General features: G+C 46.0%; 1 protein-coding gene across 1 annotated transcript in view; it reads right to left on the bottom strand.

Annotated features, from left to right (window-relative positions):
• Window positions 1-4,510: 4,510 nt before the first annotated feature.
• LOC130202025 (uncharacterized protein C14orf132) overlaps window positions 4,511-18,065 on the bottom strand; it is a 34,232-nt gene continuing 20,677 nt past the window's right edge. The window contains exon 2 of the mRNA XM_056427303.1: window positions 4,511-4,865. Coding sequence (XP_056283278.1) covers window positions 4,629-4,865 — 237 coding nt within the window. The 3' untranslated portion in view covers window positions 4,511-4,628. The remainder of the gene's footprint in view (window positions 4,866-18,065) is intronic.

The following is an 18,065-nucleotide window of genomic DNA, read 5'->3' as shown; positions in this document are numbered from 1 at the left end:
TCCCCTCTCCTCCTCCTCCTGTTTCCTCTCCTCCTGTTTCCTCTCCTCCTCCTCCTGTTCCCCTCTCCTCCTCCTCCTGTTTCCTCTCCTCCTCCTCCTGTTCCCCTCTCCTCCTCCTCCTGTTCCTCCTCCTCCTCCTGCTCCTCCTCCTCCTCCTCCTGTTCTCCCTCCTGCTCCTCCTCCTCCTCCTGTTCTCCCTCCTCCTCCTCCTCCTCCTCCTGTTCTCCCTCCTGCTCCTCCTCCTCCTCCTCCTCCTCCTCCTGTTCCCCTCTCCTCCTCCTCCTGTTTCCTCTCCTCCTCCTGTTCCCCTCTCCTCCTCCTCCTGTTTCCTCTCCTCCTCCTCCTGTTCCTCCTCTCCTCCTCCTGTTTCCTTTCCTCCTCCTCCTGTTTCCTCCTCCTCCTCCTCCTCCTCCTCTCCTCCTCCTCCTGTTCCTCCTGCTCCTCCTCTCCTCCTCCTGTTCCTCCTCCTCCTCCTCCTGTCATCCTCTCCTCCTCCTCCTGTCATCCTCTCCTCTCCTCCTCTCCTCCTCCTCCTGTCATCCTCTCCTCCTCCTCCTGTCATCCTCTCCTCCTCCTCCTGTTCCCATCTCCTCCTCCTCCTGTTTCCTCTCCTCCTCCTCCTGTTTCCCCTCCTCCTCCTCCTGCTGTCCTCCTCCTCCTCCTCCTGTTTCCTCTCCTCCTCCTCCTGTTTCCTCTCCTCCTCCTCCTGTTTCACCTCTCCTCCTCCTCCTGTTTCCTCTCCTCCTCCTCCTGTTCCCCTCTCCTCCTCCTCCTGTTTCCTCTCCTCCTCCTCCTGTTTCCTCTCCTCCTCCTCCTCCTGTTCCCCTCTCCTCCTCCTCCTGTTTCCTCTCCTCCTCCTCCTGTTCCCCTCTCCTCCTCCTCCTGTTTCCTCTCCTCCTCCTCCTCCTGTTTCCTCTCCTCCTCCTCCTGTTCCCCTCTCCTCCTCCTCCTCCTGTTTCCTCTCCTCCTCCTCCTGTTCCCCTCTCCTCCTCCTCCTGTTTCCTCTCCTCCTCCTCCTGTTCCCCTCTCCTCCTCCTCCTGTTTCCTCTCCTCCTCCTCCTGTTTCCTCTCCTCCTCCTCCTGTTTCCTCTCCTCCTCCTCCTGTTTCCTCTCCTCCTCCTGTTCCCCTCTCTCCTCCTCCTCCTGTTTCCTCTCCTCCTCCTCCTGTTTCCCTCCTCCTCCTTCCTCCTCCTCCTCCTGTTTCCTCTCCTCCTCCTCCTCCTGTTCCCCTCTCCTCCTCCTCCTGTTTCCTCTCCTCCTCCTCCTGTTTCCTCTCCTCCTCCTCCTGTTTCCTCTCCTCCTCCTCCTGTTCCCCTCTCCTCCTCCTCCTGTTTCCTCTCCTCCTCCTCCTGTTTCCTCTCCTCCTCCTGTTTCCTCTCCTCCTCCTCCTGTTCCCCTCTCCTCCTCCTCCTGTTCCCCTCTCCTCCTCCTCCTGTTTCCCTTCTCCTCCTCCTCCTGTTTCCCTCCTCCTCCTCCTCCTCCTCCTCCTCCTCCTCCTCCTCCTCCAGTCTCTTCTTGCAGACCATGTACATTAAGTCTTGGCCTCTGTGGATCGTCACAAACAATCCCCTGAAAGCCGAATGATTACGATGCATTGTCATAGATAAAAGTACAGAGGTCATCCATTTGATCCATCTTGGTTTAGGGATTGTTTGTGACCTCTCGGAGATGCCGGCTGTGGCGACGCACTGACTCTTTGTTTCCTACCACAATTGAGTCGCTTGATGGGATGAAGAGGAAAAGCACAACAAACAAGGGAAGCAATGCGACGTCCAGCTCCATCTCCCCCGCTGAGCGGCCGTGGAGAATATGAAGGAAGCGGGTCGATGTATTATGAAAGCTGCTTTTTCATCATCAACAGCGTTAATCCAGACTGTAAGGTGGTATGAAGGAAGAGCAGTCTCATGGAGTTATGTGATCTCTAAATACCTTTGACATCACTTCTCCCCAGGCTGACAGGGATTTGCAACCACTAACGTCTGTGAGGAAGCCACTCAGGAGGGACATGTTACTCATCTGTGATGCTGTGGATTTCAATAAAGTTGTAGAGTAATGATAGAAAAGTTAGATTTCTTTATCATTCGTCCAGTCATTTTGGATTGCAGTGGATCTCATACTTACTGGACTAATGTTCCATAACTTGTGCCTGTGTGAACATGACAGACGGTGCCATAAGTTCAGCATCAAGCTGATGACTCATCGTGGCTTCCACCAGAGGCAGAGAAGAGGTGGAGGTGCAACACCTCCTCTCATGGCGACGCACTGACAACGACGCCAAAGGGTTGGCATCTGTCAACAGAGGAAAACTCAAACGCATTATTCCAGAAGTTTTATTAGCAGCATCTGTCTTTACAAAAGGAGCATTGTGTGTGTGGTTTACAACATGTCTAAATACAGTATTTCTACACCAACCATTTAATAAAAGTAACCGGCTTGAAAAGTCCTTCTTTGAACATTGCAGAAGTCATAATAAGACGACATCGGTACAGTTGTACATAAGTATTGTAATACGCAGTGTGTGGACATTTGAACTTGGACAGTGTTGTGTTTACAAGACAAGTTCGTATCTATTAACCTAAAGCAAAAGGATTGATGAACTCATGAATCCCAGAAGAAATACATTTGCGCTCCTTCAATTTCTCTCTCTGTCTAAATATATAGATCAGTCAGTTTTTCAATAAAAAATACAATTATTCACCGACTTTACATCCAGAAAAACAAAATTAGTATCTTATATTATAAATAATTCTCCTATAGTAGCTTGCATTCATAAAACAAAATGTAAATAAAACAGTGTTAGCAAAGCACAATTGATTAACAAAGTAAGAAAACAACAACACTGGTTTCCAGATGTCATATTTGTGTAAATGCAGTCAAAAGTTTGCTGTGATTTTCTTTGTGCAAGCAATTAGTAAATGCTCAGAACAAAGAGCCCACGTTGCGTTGGTGGCTGCAGGTTGATTCTTGAGCTGCAGAGTAAAGTTGTTGCATCCAATTAGGACAAGGATGAGTTGCCATGGAGACAGCTGCCTCCAGAATTCCCCAGTAACACAAAGCAAATGTACGAAACAGTGACACATTGAGACAGCTTGGTATATGACGACATTTCATTTCAAAACGAGGCCTCCTCCCCCTCCTCACATTGCTATACATTTACCACAAAGTTAATTACATATCTAGTCAGTGTTAAAATACATTTAACAATCTGCCCTGTTGTTGTTGTTGTTAATTCTGGGTGATAATAAATACTTTTACAAGCTGTACTTTGAGCAAACCAACAGGTGCAGTCAGTAAAGTAAGCTACATCATATTGTGATTTAATTTGTGCTTTTAATTGTGTTCTGTTAACATCTGTGATACATTAACATGACTCAACAGACGAACGATGCAATTCAATTTCTCTAATATCTCTGGTGAATATTACCGTAAGTATTTGACAATGAGAACCTCCATTTCAAAGGGGCTGACTGAGCTCGACACCAGTTATCTAATCATAAAGTCATTCACTGCGTATAATTAAGTTAGCATTGCAGAAAGCATTTTTAGGAGACGTTAGTTGTTGGTTTCCTCTCAGTAAAAGAGTTTCGGTGCCACACACTGACGACGTGCCTCCACACCGTGTTGCTCCTCCAATGAGCCCAACGTTCAGCTCTGGGCTGCCGGCTTGAACACGACCCGCCACGAAATGTTCCACAGCCGCCTTCCGTCTCTGTTTGGCCACAGCAGCTATCTGGAGGATGTGTGAGATGGCCTCCTGCATCGACCTGGATCCTAACCCCATTCAACTCCATTCTCCTCCTTGCGTTCTAAGGAAGGTTTTTGCCTCCGGAGAAACATGGAAACAAACTTAGCCGAAAAGACAATAAACATGTTCCCTTGATTCTTGGTTGAGAGCGCCGGTCTGATGTCTCTGTTTTTAACTAAAGAGCTGTCGGAAACAAACAATACTTTTCAAACTGCGAGTTGAAGTATCCAAAAAAACACTTTGTGCTGACAAATGCAGCCACGCCTCGGTCCTCCTCTCTGATGAAGAAATATAGCAGTCTATATGTCATTGTCTAGTGCGACAACTTCCATAACCTTAGGGGCTCAAACTGATTCAAAAGCCAAGTGCAAGAGAGAGAGAGAGAGAGAGAGAGAGAGAGAGAGAGAGAGAGAGAGAGACAGAGAGAGAGAGAGAGAGACAGAGAGAGAGACAGAGAGAGAGAGAGAGACAGAGAGAGAGAGACAGAGAGAGAGAGAGAGAGAGAGAGAGACAGAGAGAGAGAGAGACAGAGAGAGAGAGAGAGAGAGAGAGACAGAGAGAGAGAGAGAGAGAGAGACAGAGAGAGAGAGACAGAGAGAGAGAGAGACAGAGAGACAGAGAGAGAGAGACAGAGAGAGAGAGAGAGAGAGAGAGAGAGAGAGAGAGACAGAGAGAGAGAGAGAGACAGAGAGAGAGAGAGACAGAGAGAGAGAGAGAGAGAGAGAGAGAGAGAGAGAGAGAGAGAGAGAGAGAGAGACAGAGAGAGAGAGAGAGAGACAGAGAGAGAGACAGAGAGAGAGAGAGAGAGAGAGAGAGACACTGCCTGTCTCCAGAGCGTTTCCCCGCTCAGGCCTCCAGAGGGCGTGTCTGTGTCGTCTGTCCCTCAGAACGTGAAGGCGTAGACGATCCCGACCACCACGATGTTCCCGATGGTGGCGATGATGGCGATCCACAGCCAGATGCCGTCGCTCGACATGGACTGCGACTCATCCTGCTGGCCGCTCTCCGAGGCGACGCAGGCAGCGGCTTGGACGCTGGCCGAGGAGTTGAAGAGCGAGTGCTCGCCGTTGTAGTCGTTGTTGGGCGAGGAGTCCATGAAGGCGCCCGTCATGACTGGGATCTACGAGGACAGGGAGTCCAGAGAAAGGTTCACATTTAGTCATCGGTTTGTTATGGTTCCAGGTTTTGTGTCTATGCAGGGAGGGGGGGTAACATTCCTCAGTTAAACATGTCACGTGGTGGCACATATTACAGTTTTTGCCTATTGCTTACACATGTTTTGCTAAATTTGGCTCATTGTGTCAAAACTCTACACACAAGCAAAGAAGACACCACACTGGGAAATAAACCATTCACATCTATGTCAAATTGAAACTCTGCTATCAAAACCTAACAATCCTTTGTCAAAATGTCACTCTGATGACAAAATGATGCCCACTTGCATCATATGAATACACTTTCAGATCAGCAGCAACACACTAGTCAACTTTATATAAAAAACTGCAGTCTTTTGTTTTCAATGTTTTTATTCAGTTCCATAGAGGGCATATTTTCACAACAACCAAAAAAATGAAATACTGAATTCAAAATCATTACATTAGTATATTTTACAGTACAGTACATTTAGTTAAATCAAAAATAAAACAAACAATACACTACTGTAAACACAGAAAAACACAATTGTGCGCAAGTGGGTTTATGGATCCTGCCGTCTGTTGGGGTCTGGCCACCGGATCTCATCAACATCACAAGCAATGTCTTCTCTCGCTAAGCATCGGGGGAAACATCCCCTTGTGTGGCGAATCCATCCCTGGATTGACCTCACCTCCATGTCTCCAGGCCTGTTCCATTGCCTGCAGAAGAGGCATACGGGCATGTGGTTGGCGGTCATATACGCCCATCTCCAAACGGAAAATAATTCCTCTATAGGATTTAGAAATGGCGAGTAAGGGGCAAGTACCATTATCAGACAAACAACAACAAACCCATCCATCCATCCTGGCTGCATCAATACAACATCTATAATATGTGATGATGTAAATGATGGGAGGGGTTTGGCATGGCATGATGGTAAGCGAAGAGAGATGGCATGGCACACACAATGATGTTTCCCCGCTGTGTGGACGTGCACCACCCTTTGGCTATATATATTTTTTATCGTCTGTTTTTTTTTTTTTGTTTTGAAACCAGCCTCGTCAATGTAAACACATTCATGCGCTGGGGCAGCATGTCCAATTCTCTCTTAAAAAATTTTGTTGTGGCTGATTGGATTGGTGTTTTTGTAAGAAAGTGTTTTCAGGTGTGTGTCTATGTCTTTTCAATGAACCAATGTGTGTTGTATTTTGAATAGAGGTGTTTTCCCAATGGTACCCTGAGATTTCATTTTTGAAGTAAGTGTCTTATGTATGAAATAGTGTGTAGTGTCTAGGAGCAAGTGTGTTGCAGAATTGCAACTAAAGTGCAAAGCAGCGCTTTTGTTTAAGGTATGGTTACACTTTGTTTAAGGTCTAGTAACAACAACTTCAAGTTATGTTACTTTGGTTTAAGCATGTGTCGATAGTGTTCAAGCAACGGACAAAAACTGTAATGATCCTAATTCTCGCACTTTGAGACGATATTAAAATGTGACGACTTTCAGGCGGACGACATCAAAGAATCAGCGTTTCTCTTCGGGATGTTGCTCCTCTCGGCCCACGGAGAGTCAGATCCAGTTCTCATGTTCCCAGGACTTTAACTGGCTCATGAACAATAAGTACAAAATAAATATCCCAATGTGGGAACACGGTAAACATGATACCTGCTAAACATCAGTGTGCTAGCATTGTATTAGCATGCTGAAGTTAGCATTTAGCAAGAAATCATCATAAAACTGCTAACATTGCAATAATGTTTTCAATGAATTTTCTTTTTCTTTTCACTCGCTCAAAAAAGAGAAACCATTTAAATATAAATACAAAGAAACACGACAATCCTAGAGAGTAAAGATCTTTCGTGATCACAGCGCGGCAGATTGTTGCTGCAGCAGGAGAACGTCTCAAAGAGAAGAGAGGCGCCATCCATGGTGACTGTGTGTGTGTGTGTGTGTGTGTGTGTGGGTGTGTGTGTGTGTGTGTGTGTGTGGGTGTGTGTGTGTGTGTGTAGCAGGCAGCAGTGCTTGATTAACGTGGAATTAATATTTCAGATGTGGCAAGTGAAAATTATTTATTGCTTGGGACATTTGGCAGCCTGTTAGCCAGTCAAGCAACGATGCTTCTGTGTCGAGTCAGAGTAGTTCACGTGTGTGTTGTGTGAGAATATGTTATGTGTGTGTGTGTTGTGTGAGAATATGTTATGTGTGTGTGTGTGTGTGAGAATATGTTATGTGTGTGTGTGAGAATATGTTATGTGTGTGTGTGTGTGTGTGTGATTAAGAGACCCGCACCACTCTCACACTGGAAAACAAGATGTTGGATAACAATGCTAAAAATACCTCGGTGGAAAATGAGCACTCGAATTCTCTCTTGCCTGCTCACTTGCCCCCCTCCACCCCCTCCTCCTCCTCCCCCACCGCCCCCCTCATAGCTTATGACGGCTGCACAGTAACTGAGATAGCAGATCACAAGTGGCCGATCACCTCCCAGAGGCTCCTGGCTCAGGCCTCTTGGCATCATAGAGCCGTCTGTACAGGTGGAATTATCTGCATAATCCTGGGTACATGTACATTATGATGGAAAATCTCAGAAAACCATAATCCTTTGGTCTATTTTACCAATGTCTGCCTGTATCGAGTTAAATAATGAGTTCATGGACATCTGGGTATTAGCAGCATTGTCTCGCTGTCCAACACAATGTTTGAAAAGTGAAAAGAAAGAAGGGAAAGTTAAAAGTTAAGACACAATTAAAGGTTCGTGAAGTTCTTTTTACATTGTTTGCTGCTAGTTCAGAGAGTTTTGGTTGTAGAGTGATCGTATACTCTGTGGAGTCGTACAATGACACGTGTTAGTGTGCTCTCACACGATGGACTGACTGAGTGCTTTGTGTTGGAATCCTGTTAGTTCAGTTCAAAATGGTGTTGATGAGCTTCAGGCCTCTTCCAGCGATGTGGGTATGCAGGATGAATATCATGCTCTATGTTTAATGTCCTTATTTAGTGTTTGATGTGCTGGCTGCCCCAGACAGCGCTCGAGCTCACGGCGTTTAACCTAAAAAGTGTTGACATTAATTAATTTAGTTTCATCGAAGTGAACGATTAATTCAATGTTCTGTCATTTAAATGTTGTCTTAGAAGGTGATTTAGAGTCTAAGGAACTCATCCGACCATTATTATTACAGTTTTTCTCGATTGCTTAAACACATTTTTTGAAAGCATGCCTCGTTTTCTCAAAACTCTAAACACAAATCCCAAAACCACTCACACAAAATGCAAAACCCTTTATATCTCCTGCAAAATGCAACTTTGCTTTCAAAACAGTGTTATGTCACCTCAAAAGGGTATTTTGTTTTCAAATGACAAACACAGCCCATTATTTGAGTAGACATTATAAGCATCGATTTACAGTTTTTTTCATTTGCTAAACGACAGCGGGCACAACTGGAGTCACATGTGCAAAACTCTAACTACAGTCTGCACAGCAGCAGTTCATGTGGACCAAACTCTAGTTTGTTTTTCATTGCTTGAACACAGTTTTCAAAACTCTAACACTTATCCCATGACTTTAACCACAACCTGCACAACACTGAGGATCGACAACACTTTGTTCAAATGCTAACACACTGCTGTCAAAACTGTGAACCACACATTCAAAACGGAATAGATTTCAGCCTTGTGCCTTTCAAACACTGCTGATTGCAATTTCAGCTGAAAGGCTAAGCAGGTGTCTTGTTTTAGACTTGTTAGTGAACACACACACATATATATATATAGATATATATTACAGTATATATAGGTAGAGCTCAGAAAGACTCATTTTGGAAATGGAACAAGGAAGACGGGTTCGTGGAGGGAGAAGGGAGGCAGGGAGAGGGCGGATGCGTGGAGGAAGACAAAGAGCTGTTATTTCAGATGAAATAAGGGCTCCACTTATAGAGCATGTCATGAACCATGGTCTCATTGAGAGAGGCAGGTTGAGGGTTGAGGCTGCAACAAAAGTGTTTGGTCACCACCCACATGACCAAATGTCTCTTTTGGAAGCCATGCGTGCCGGATGTGAGGACACGAGTCCAGAGGACTGCCAGGGATGGATAAGGCACTCCAGAAGGTTCTTCCCCAGGTGGCAAGAGAGAACATTAGATGTGATGTTGATGACAACATGTGGCCTGATGCTAGAGAGAGGCAGGATTAGCCCCTCAATTATTTGTTTGAATTATGTACTTTTAGTTTCTACCTTTTTTTTCTCATTACTGTAATTCCGTAAATTACTACAGACTATTGAAGCAAACTGCTAATTTTCATTTACCTTAATGAATTGTTATGTTCTAAAAAATTTAATGAATCATGTGAAAGAATGTCACTCTTTTCTTTGACGAAAATATTACTTTGTTTGAAGTCACTGAAATTGTTCAAACTGTAAAGATGAAAAGTTCGTATTTTCTGTATTGGTGTTTGATGCTAGTGTTTTTACTCTCAGTGTGTTCTGAGTGACAGTGTGTGTTACCTCAGTGTGTTCTGAGTGACAGTGTGTGTTACCTCAGTGTGTTCTGAGTGACAGTGTGTGTTACCTCAGTGTGTTCTGAGTGACAGTGTGTGTTACCTCAGTATGTTCTGAGTGACAGTGTGTGTTACCTCAGTGAGGGCTGTGCATGTTGTTTGGCTGCACTGAGCGTGTTTTGAACCATGTGTTAAGAGTTGTGTTGCTTGGAATGAGTTTTGCAGGTGATGTGAAGTGTTTAGCTCAGGTGACTGTTGGTAGTGCAGACTGTAGTTAGAGTTTTGCACATGTGACTCCAGTTGTGCCCGCTGTCATTTAGCAATCGGAAAAAACTGTAACACTGATGTGCTCAATGGAAAACACTACGATGAAATGGGAAAACACCAGCATGAAGGCCTCATCAGGAGCATTATGCCTTTTCATGTCCAGTGGTACTGTACGCTTTCTCCTGTTGTAAAATATTGTAAATGTATAATGTTTTAACTCAAAATATAAAACAACACACAAATATACAACAAAAATGTTTCTTTCTTTTTTCAATTTTTTTCACAGAACAAACAATAGAAAATAGACCACTACAGTCAACAAAAAAAGAAAGAAAAGTGAAAATAAAAAAGGACAACAAACATACTCCTCTGCCTCTCTGGTCTCCTCAAACTTCCATGTTTTCATCCATTCTTCTTCAAATCAGGAGGTCACCTGTGGCCCTTATATTGCCAAAGCCTTGATTCCAAATTGCACAACAGCCGTAGAAATGTAAGTTTTGTCAATTGAACAGCAGTGTGTTCTGTCTGGACACGAGGAGGTTTTGGCATTGATGAAGTGTGCAAAGTAGAGAGGATGGTGTTTAGTGTTTTGAAGAAAGTGTGGTTAACAATTGAAATCTGTGTCTAAAGCAGATAATTGTGCTTATAGTTTAGCAGAATTGGTTTAGGGAGTTGGCACATGAGTTACAGGTTGTGGTCATTGTGTTATAAGTTCCAGTTTTTGTGTGTAATCAATTGAGAAAAACTGTAAAATCACAGCATACTGCGATCTGGAAACACCACAATGTTGACAACCTTATCCTGCATTCACCGCTGCTTCTATCTTCATCTCACATTCACTCAGACAATCACTGAAGCTCTCAGCCCCGTCTGCATTCTTTATATTTAAATGTCTTATTATAAGTAATTCATTGTCCACAGGAGCTGTTTTCATAAATGGGGAAGCGTACCATACAACATGAAGTGGATACTGGGAGTGTGTTCAAACATATTCCAGTAGTAAGACTGGATCTAAAAATTTGATTTCATCCTATTTTTGGCCCAGATGGTGTTAGATGACATGTCAGTAGGATATCATCATTTTTCAATGGACTTCATCCAAGCTCACATCTCCCATGTGGATCCCGCGGAGCAAGCGGTGAAGTGTTCATGGAGAGGAGGTGGAGTAGAGACCTTGTGAGGAGCGTCCCAAAGCATCGGAGGACTCGTGCATTCCATGAAGGTCATCCCCCCCAAGCCTTACAGGGAACTCATGCTCGCTGACGTACAACAAATACTTCAGTCATACATTATTCTCCTGACCAAAGTTTCTTGGAAAGCGTCCACACATTTCATCCTCGCGGTCAACTGTCTGACCGCCGCATGCTGAACAGAGATGGGGGATTATAAAACATTTAGAAAGTGACGGGATTATGTTCAAGCCAGTGGGCGGCTGTGGCTCCGTAGTGAGCAGGGTCCTTCAATCAGAGGACCGGGGGTTCAACCCCGAGCTCTGCTCCTAGAGCAAGGCACTGAAACCAAACGCCTCCCGGATCTGTGCCTACGCTGAATGAATGTCATTTAGTCCTCATGGGCAGGTGGCACCTCTGCAGGCTCCGCCCTCATTGTTTTCACCTGTGTGATTGCAGGCTCCGCCCTCATTGTTTTCACCTGTGTGATTGCAGGCTCCGCCCTCATTGTTTTCACCTGTGTGATTGCAGGCTCCGCCCTCATTGTTTCCTCCTGTGTGATTGCAGGCCCCGCCCTCATTGTTTCCACCTGTGTGATTGTAGGCTCCGCCCTCATTGTTTTCACCTGTGTGATTGCAGGCCCCGCCCTCATTGTTTTCACCTGTGTGATTGCAGACCCCGCCCTCATTGTTCCTCCTGTGTGATTGCAGGCTCCTCCCTCATTGTTCCTCCTGTGTGATAGCAGGCCCGCCCTCATTGTTTCCACCTGTGTGATTGCAGGCCCCGCCCTCATTGTTCCTCCTGTGTGATTGCAGGCTCCGCCCTCATTGTTCCTCCTGTGTGATAGCAGGCCCGCCCTCATTGTTTCCACCTGTGTGATTGCAGGCTCCACCCTCATTGTTTCCACCTGTGTGATTGCAGGCCCCGCCCTCATTGTTCCTCCTGTGTGATTGCAGGCTCCGCCCTCATTGTTTCCACCTGTGTGATTGCAGGCCCCGCCCTCATTGTTCCTCCTGTGTGATAGCAGGCCCCGCCCTCATTGTTTCCACCTGTGTGATTGCAGGCCCCGCCCTCATTGTTCCTCCTGTGTGATTGCAGGCTCCGCCCTCATTGTTTCCACCTGTGTGATTGCAGGCCCCGCCCTCATTGTTCCTCCTGTGTGATAGCAGGCTCCGCCCTCATTGTTCCTCCTGTGTGATAGCAGGCTCCGCCCTCATTGTTTCCACCTGTGTGATTGCAGGCCCCGCCCTCATTGTTCCTCCTGTGTGATAGCAGGCCCCGCCCTCATTGTTTCCACCTGTGTGATTGCAGGCTCCGCCCTCATTGTTCCTCCTGTGTGATAGCAGGCTCCGCCCTCATTGTTTCCACCTGTGTGATTGCAGGCCCCGCCCTCATTGTTCCTCCTGTGTGATAGCAGGCTCCGCCCTCATTGTTCCACCTGTGTGATTGCAGGCTCCGCCCTCATTGTTCCTCCTGTGTGATAGCAGGCTCCGCCCTCATTGTTTTCACCTGTGTGATTGCAGGCTCCGCCCTCATTGTTCCTCCTGTGTGATAGCAGGCTCCGCCCTCATTGTTCCTCCTGTGTGATAGCAGGCTCCACCCTCATTGTTTCCACCTGTGCGATAGCAGGCTCCGCCCTCATTGTTTCCTCCTGTGTGATTGCAGGCCCCGCCCTCATTGTTTCCTCCTGTGTGATAGCAGGCTCCGCCCTCATTGTTTACACCTGTGTGATAGCAGGCTCCGCCCTCATTGTTCCTCCTGTGCTTCGCCCCCCTGTGTGTTTAGTCTCTGTCGACCTCTCGTCTGTGTCGGTTCGTCACTGAATGTTTGCCGAGTAAAGACCTTTTTCTTTTGAAGCCATTCCTTAACAACTAGTGATGGAGAGCATTGAGCAATCGGAAGATGAGAAAAGAGCCATACAAGTGTAGTCCGTTCACCACATGGGGCCTTGCATCACTTCACTGTGAAGGAAGAAGGTACCATTGGCACAAATACTGTTTTTTAAAAATCTTCAAGAAACGACTTTTTCCGGCAAAGAAATTCGTTCACATTAAAGCTTTTGAGCGAGAGCGTTTTTGTTGTCTGATCCTTTAAAACTACAATCTGAGTTCATGTTTTGTATTTGATATTGTAGTGAAATGAATGCGATTACAAATGAAAAAAGTGTCATTCAATTGTGCGTAGCATATGGAAAATGTCTATATTGCATTAACTAACACCCGATGTCCACCTCCTTGGCTCTGAGTGAGGCCCCTGTGAGGCCCCTGTGAGGCCCCATCTATGGAAGACGATGCAGTGAAGCTCAGTTTAATGTACGATTCCACCTGCTCTGCTCTCGCAGCTCTGATTTATTCGTCCCAGCTGTGGAGGCTGTTATTTCCGTCGAGCTGTGCCACACGGGTGATCACGGTAATTGTGAAATAGAATGGACTGTAATTGCCTCCTGTGGGATATCGCATCCAGTAAGTGCTCAGCGAAATGGCTTTGGAACAAACAAGCAACGCCCAGATAAATGTCTTTGTGTCGCGGGGAAACCAAAACGTATACCTCCCCACAAGAGCACTCAAGCGTCAGCTGTTGAGACTCAAAGGAACAACTTGTTTTTCTGCACTCAGAGATAATATCGAATCACAAAATCGATACTTGTGTCCTTGTGGAGAAGAACACCTTGGACCGGAGGGGCGGAGCCTCGCGATGCAGAGAGGTGGTGTGTGACATCATTCCTACAATCAGGGAAAACACAGCTGTTGATTTTCTATCGACTATGAGGGGAGTTATTGTGGGCGTTGTCTCAATATGATGTCATTTTTAGTTTTTATGGATTTTATTCTAATTTTGGTTTTGAAATCACACAGATGTGAAAACTGGATTTATTTATGGTTTTGAAATAAGCCACAGCTGTTATATAAAATAGTTTGCTGTAAATCAAATGAAGACCGATCCTGTTCAGGGAGGAGTTCATCGTAGTGCTGTCTCTCGTATCGGTCCGGGGACATCAGTGGGTTCACATGTACGATCACTGCTGCAGTGGACAGACGTACGTATGAACTACGACTGTAAGTGTTTACATCCAGTCAGGTCCATAAATATGTGGACATCGACACCATGTCCTCATGTTGTCTCTGGAACCACCCCAGTGGATTTTGATGAAACCATCATGATGTCTTAAAGAGACGTTCATCTTTAATTTGAGGGTCTTTTAATCAGGTGAACGGTGGAGAAGTTACAACACATTTTATACGTGGCCCTCCTTTAAGGACCAAAAGTAAAGGACAAACTAACAGCTTTCTTCCCTTTTTCCCCCTTGAAGGGTTGTTTGGGAGTTGTTCCTGATCCGATGTGAGGTCAAAGGTCAGGGATGTCTATATGTACAGATTGTAAAGCACTCAGACTAATTTGTGAAAATGGGCTCTACAAATAAACTGAATTGAACATCATCATCAATGTAATTGTACATTTTAATACTTGGTTGAAAGTCCTTTGCGGTCACTGACATGAAGTCTGGAACCAGAGACTCTCCAGACCTGGTTTCCTCCCTGAAGACGCTCTGAGGCCTCGGCTGTCTTCCCCTCCTGGTGCTTCTGGGACATCGTCCCTTCAGTTTGGTCTTCAGCAGGTGAAATGCAGCTCCATTGGTTCAGGTCAGGTTTTATTTACACACATCTTCATGTGCATGCATGTGTTGAGTTCAGATCTGTTTTGGTCATATATTGTAATGGCATGGCTCTCCTTGTATAATGACTTTTTTACAACCTTGTTGACGCCGTATCACCTCTGTCCTGACAATATTCATAGAAATAATGTTGCAAACAAAGCACATTTGACAATCGCACTCATGTGCAAATGAAAAAGCAATGAGACTAAGGTACACTGAGGAGCCTTGACAATATTGTATTAATCACATCACCCTCAACATGAATTGCCTGTTCCACAGCAGACATGTTGAGCTGTCATGGTGGGAACAGCAACAATGGCTCAGCTTCATGCAAGAGCCTCGACATGCGACACCGAGCCAGCCTGCACAGTAACAGGGCCTTGAAAATAAAGCAGTTAAATGGAATTCAGTTATTAATGTTATTATTATTATACCTGTGCTCTTCCAACATGTCAAAATGTTCTCTGTAAAAAATAAAAAAAAGAAGATCCATCCTGTCCAAACAAGGCCTTTGTCAGTCAGCTTAAGAGCAGAGCCCAGAGGCTCACCCAGACACAGCTACACACACACACACACACACACACACACACACACACACACACACACACACACACACACACACACACACACACACACACACACACACACACGTAATTGACTTGTTGGTCTGATGTGCTTCTCACTGCCTCAACTCACCACCCTGCTATGGTGTGTGTCCCCATTTAGATTCAACCGTCACATAAAATCTGCTGTATTAATGCACATTGGAAATTATTTACTGCATGATAATACCGACAATCTAATTTCGGTACAATCACAATAATGATTTCTAATGATATTGAGGTCTAAGACAATAACCTAAATAAAACAAGTGTTTCCAGACGGGCCAGGTCGGTAGGTAAATGTCACTGCAGGGAGAACCTCGACTATATTTGAAACCCCTGCTGTTCAGGCGGTGGTATCACCGTGCTGCTCTAAGAGAATCACTGAACACAATATCTCATGTTTAATTCATGTGTGGACGGAGTTCAGAAATCACTGCTTTTTGAAAAATTGATGCCGACTGGTTGATGCTTCTCTGGTGTTTCCTCTACTGCCCGACATAATCCCAAAGACCAAGGAGATAAGGAACATTTCATTAGAAAAAAATCAGATTAATCCCATATGTGGTAAATTAATGGTTTGAAGAAAATAAAGTATACAATAGCGGTGACTTGCGAAAAAACCAATAGATTCGGTCTGTTCCATATGAGACACGTAGCGTTGCCATCAATCTGGTGGAAGATTTACAAATGTTTTAAGGTGACTTGTTTACCCACAGTGTGAGCTCTAGTCTAAGGCCCGGTCTGTCTGCAGGATTTACAGCTGTGCTTTCATGGATTCTCCCTGTTTCAGCAGCATTCTTCAATACAACTCATAACTTTATTATTTATTGGAGGAGATATTTTAGATATGCATCCACTGGATTATGTGCAGCAGCATGTGTTCTATGGTCCAACAGTTTACACCAAAGAACACGTCATGCTAGAGCAAAGAGATGTATTGCTGTGCAATGTCACACACACTTCAACATCTGCATGCAGAGCAATGTCCATCAAAAGACCCCCAGTAGAGTGTTAGAGCTCGCATGGTAAGAAAACTGATTTTATTAATGGAATAATCAGGTTTTTGATTAGAAACTCACAACATAACTGCAGTTTTATACAATATTAATCTGTGCCATAGATAATAATATGGTAATAAGAGAGGAGAGTCTGTAGTATTTCAGCGATATACTATTTAAGTGACTTGTTTCTTAAATCCAGTCACATGTGAGGCTGAACATCTTTGTTAAATTGGTGAAATATTGTCATTATTTCCAGAATTCCAAAACATTTGAATAATATCCTGAAACAGAATATCAATGAACCAAGATGCTAATTATTATTAGACTAAAAACACACAAAATGTGGATGCAATTCAGTCAATTGTTCCATCAATTGTCCGTGTGGAGCCTGCGGTGGAGTTGCTGTTCCTCGTGGAGACTCACCTGATGACGCCAGGTGAGCTGGGAGTCTCCTGGCTACTTCACACCCTTTGGCTCCGACTTCTCCGGTTGTCTTTGGTTTATTCTCTGGATTAAAATGCACATGGGCTCTGTGTTCAGCCGTCGGCTGGCTTCAGAGGTTAGTGGGGATGGTTTGTCATCTTTAAGCTCCAGAGACAAAATCAAACATTATCACTGACGCTGTAACAAATCCGTCACAAAGACAGAAGTCAGAAGATCATCTGAGAGCTCGGAAACAACCGAGGTTTCTGGTGTTCTGCTGGTTGCAGTGTTCTTGACTTCATGGTCAGGTGGAGGAACACGTGGAGCACGTTGCTCTGCACTGAAACAACGAGGGCAGAGTTGATGCAAATAAGTCTCTCTAGAAAATATTAAACGAGACAAAAAGGCCGTTAAAAAGAGATCTCACTACGCATCTCTTGATTGCAAGCGATTTGTCCTCTAATAAAACCAGTGAGATGATTCATGTTGAAACCTGAGGGGGAGAGAGCATCTCTCTGTAGCGTCTCTGGAGCGTCTCTGGAGCGTCTCTCTGGAGCGCCTCTGAGCGTCTCTCTGGAGCGCCTCTCTGGAGCGCCTCTGGAGCGTCTCTCTGGAGCGCCTCTCTGGAGCGTCTCTGGAGCGCCTCTCTGGAGCGTCTCTGGAGCGTCTCTGGAGCGTCTCTCTGGAGCGCCTCTCTGGAGCGTCTCTGGAGCGTCTCTCTGGAGCGCCTCTCTGGAGCGCCTCTCTGGAGCCTCTCTGGAGCGCCTCTCTGGAGCGCCTCTCTGGAGCGTCTCTGAGCGCCTCTGAGCGCCTCTGGAGCCTCTGAGCCTCTCTGAGCGCCTCTGAGCTGCCTCTCTGGAGCGTCTCTCTGGAGCGCCTCTCTGGAGCGTCTCTCTGTAGCCTCTCTGGAGCGTCTCTCTGGAGCGCCTCTCTGGAGCCTCTCTGGAGCGCCTCTCTGGAGCGTCTCTGGAGCCTCTCTGGAGCGCCTCTCTGGAGCGTCTCTCTGGAGCGTCTCTGGAGCGTCTCTCTGGAGCCTCTCTGGAGCGCCTCTCTGGAGCCTCTCTGGAGCGTCTCTGGAGCCTCTGAGCGCCTCTCTGAGCCTCTCTGAGCCTCTGAGCCTCTGGAGCCTCTCTGGAGCGCCTCTCTGGAGCGTCTCTCTGGAGCCTCTCTGGAGCCTCTCTGGAGCGCCTCTCTGGAGCGCCTCTCTGGAGCGCCTCTCTGGAGCGTCTCTGGAGCCTCTCTGGAGCGCCTCTCTGGAGCGTCTCTGGAGCCTCTCTGGAGCCTCTGGAGCGCCTCTCTGATGGCGCCTCTGTGTTGATGTGCTCGATGGCGGCTCCTCACCACCGACCATACTGCCGTGTTTTGTCGCGCTCTGATTGGACAGAGCCGGCCTGGAGACCGGCGAGCGCTGACATCAACTCCTCCTCACGGCTGCTGGTCTTGCCAGGGAGAGAAGTGGGATTCTTCTTATCAGTTTATGCCTTGTTTCTTTTTTGTACGGCTGAATATGGATCATTTCTGCCTGCCCGTAGCGCCCTCTATGGGATATTGTGTGTATGTATATATATACATAC

This window comes from Pseudoliparis swirei, chromosome 11 (assembly GCF_029220125.1).
Source record: "Pseudoliparis swirei isolate HS2019 ecotype Mariana Trench chromosome 11, NWPU_hadal_v1, whole genome shotgun sequence".
NCBI classification, from domain to species: Eukaryota; Metazoa; Chordata; class Actinopteri; order Perciformes; family Liparidae; genus Pseudoliparis; species Pseudoliparis swirei.
The sequence above is the reverse complement of the archived record's forward strand: the minus strand, read 5'-3'. Positions and strand labels throughout refer to the sequence as shown.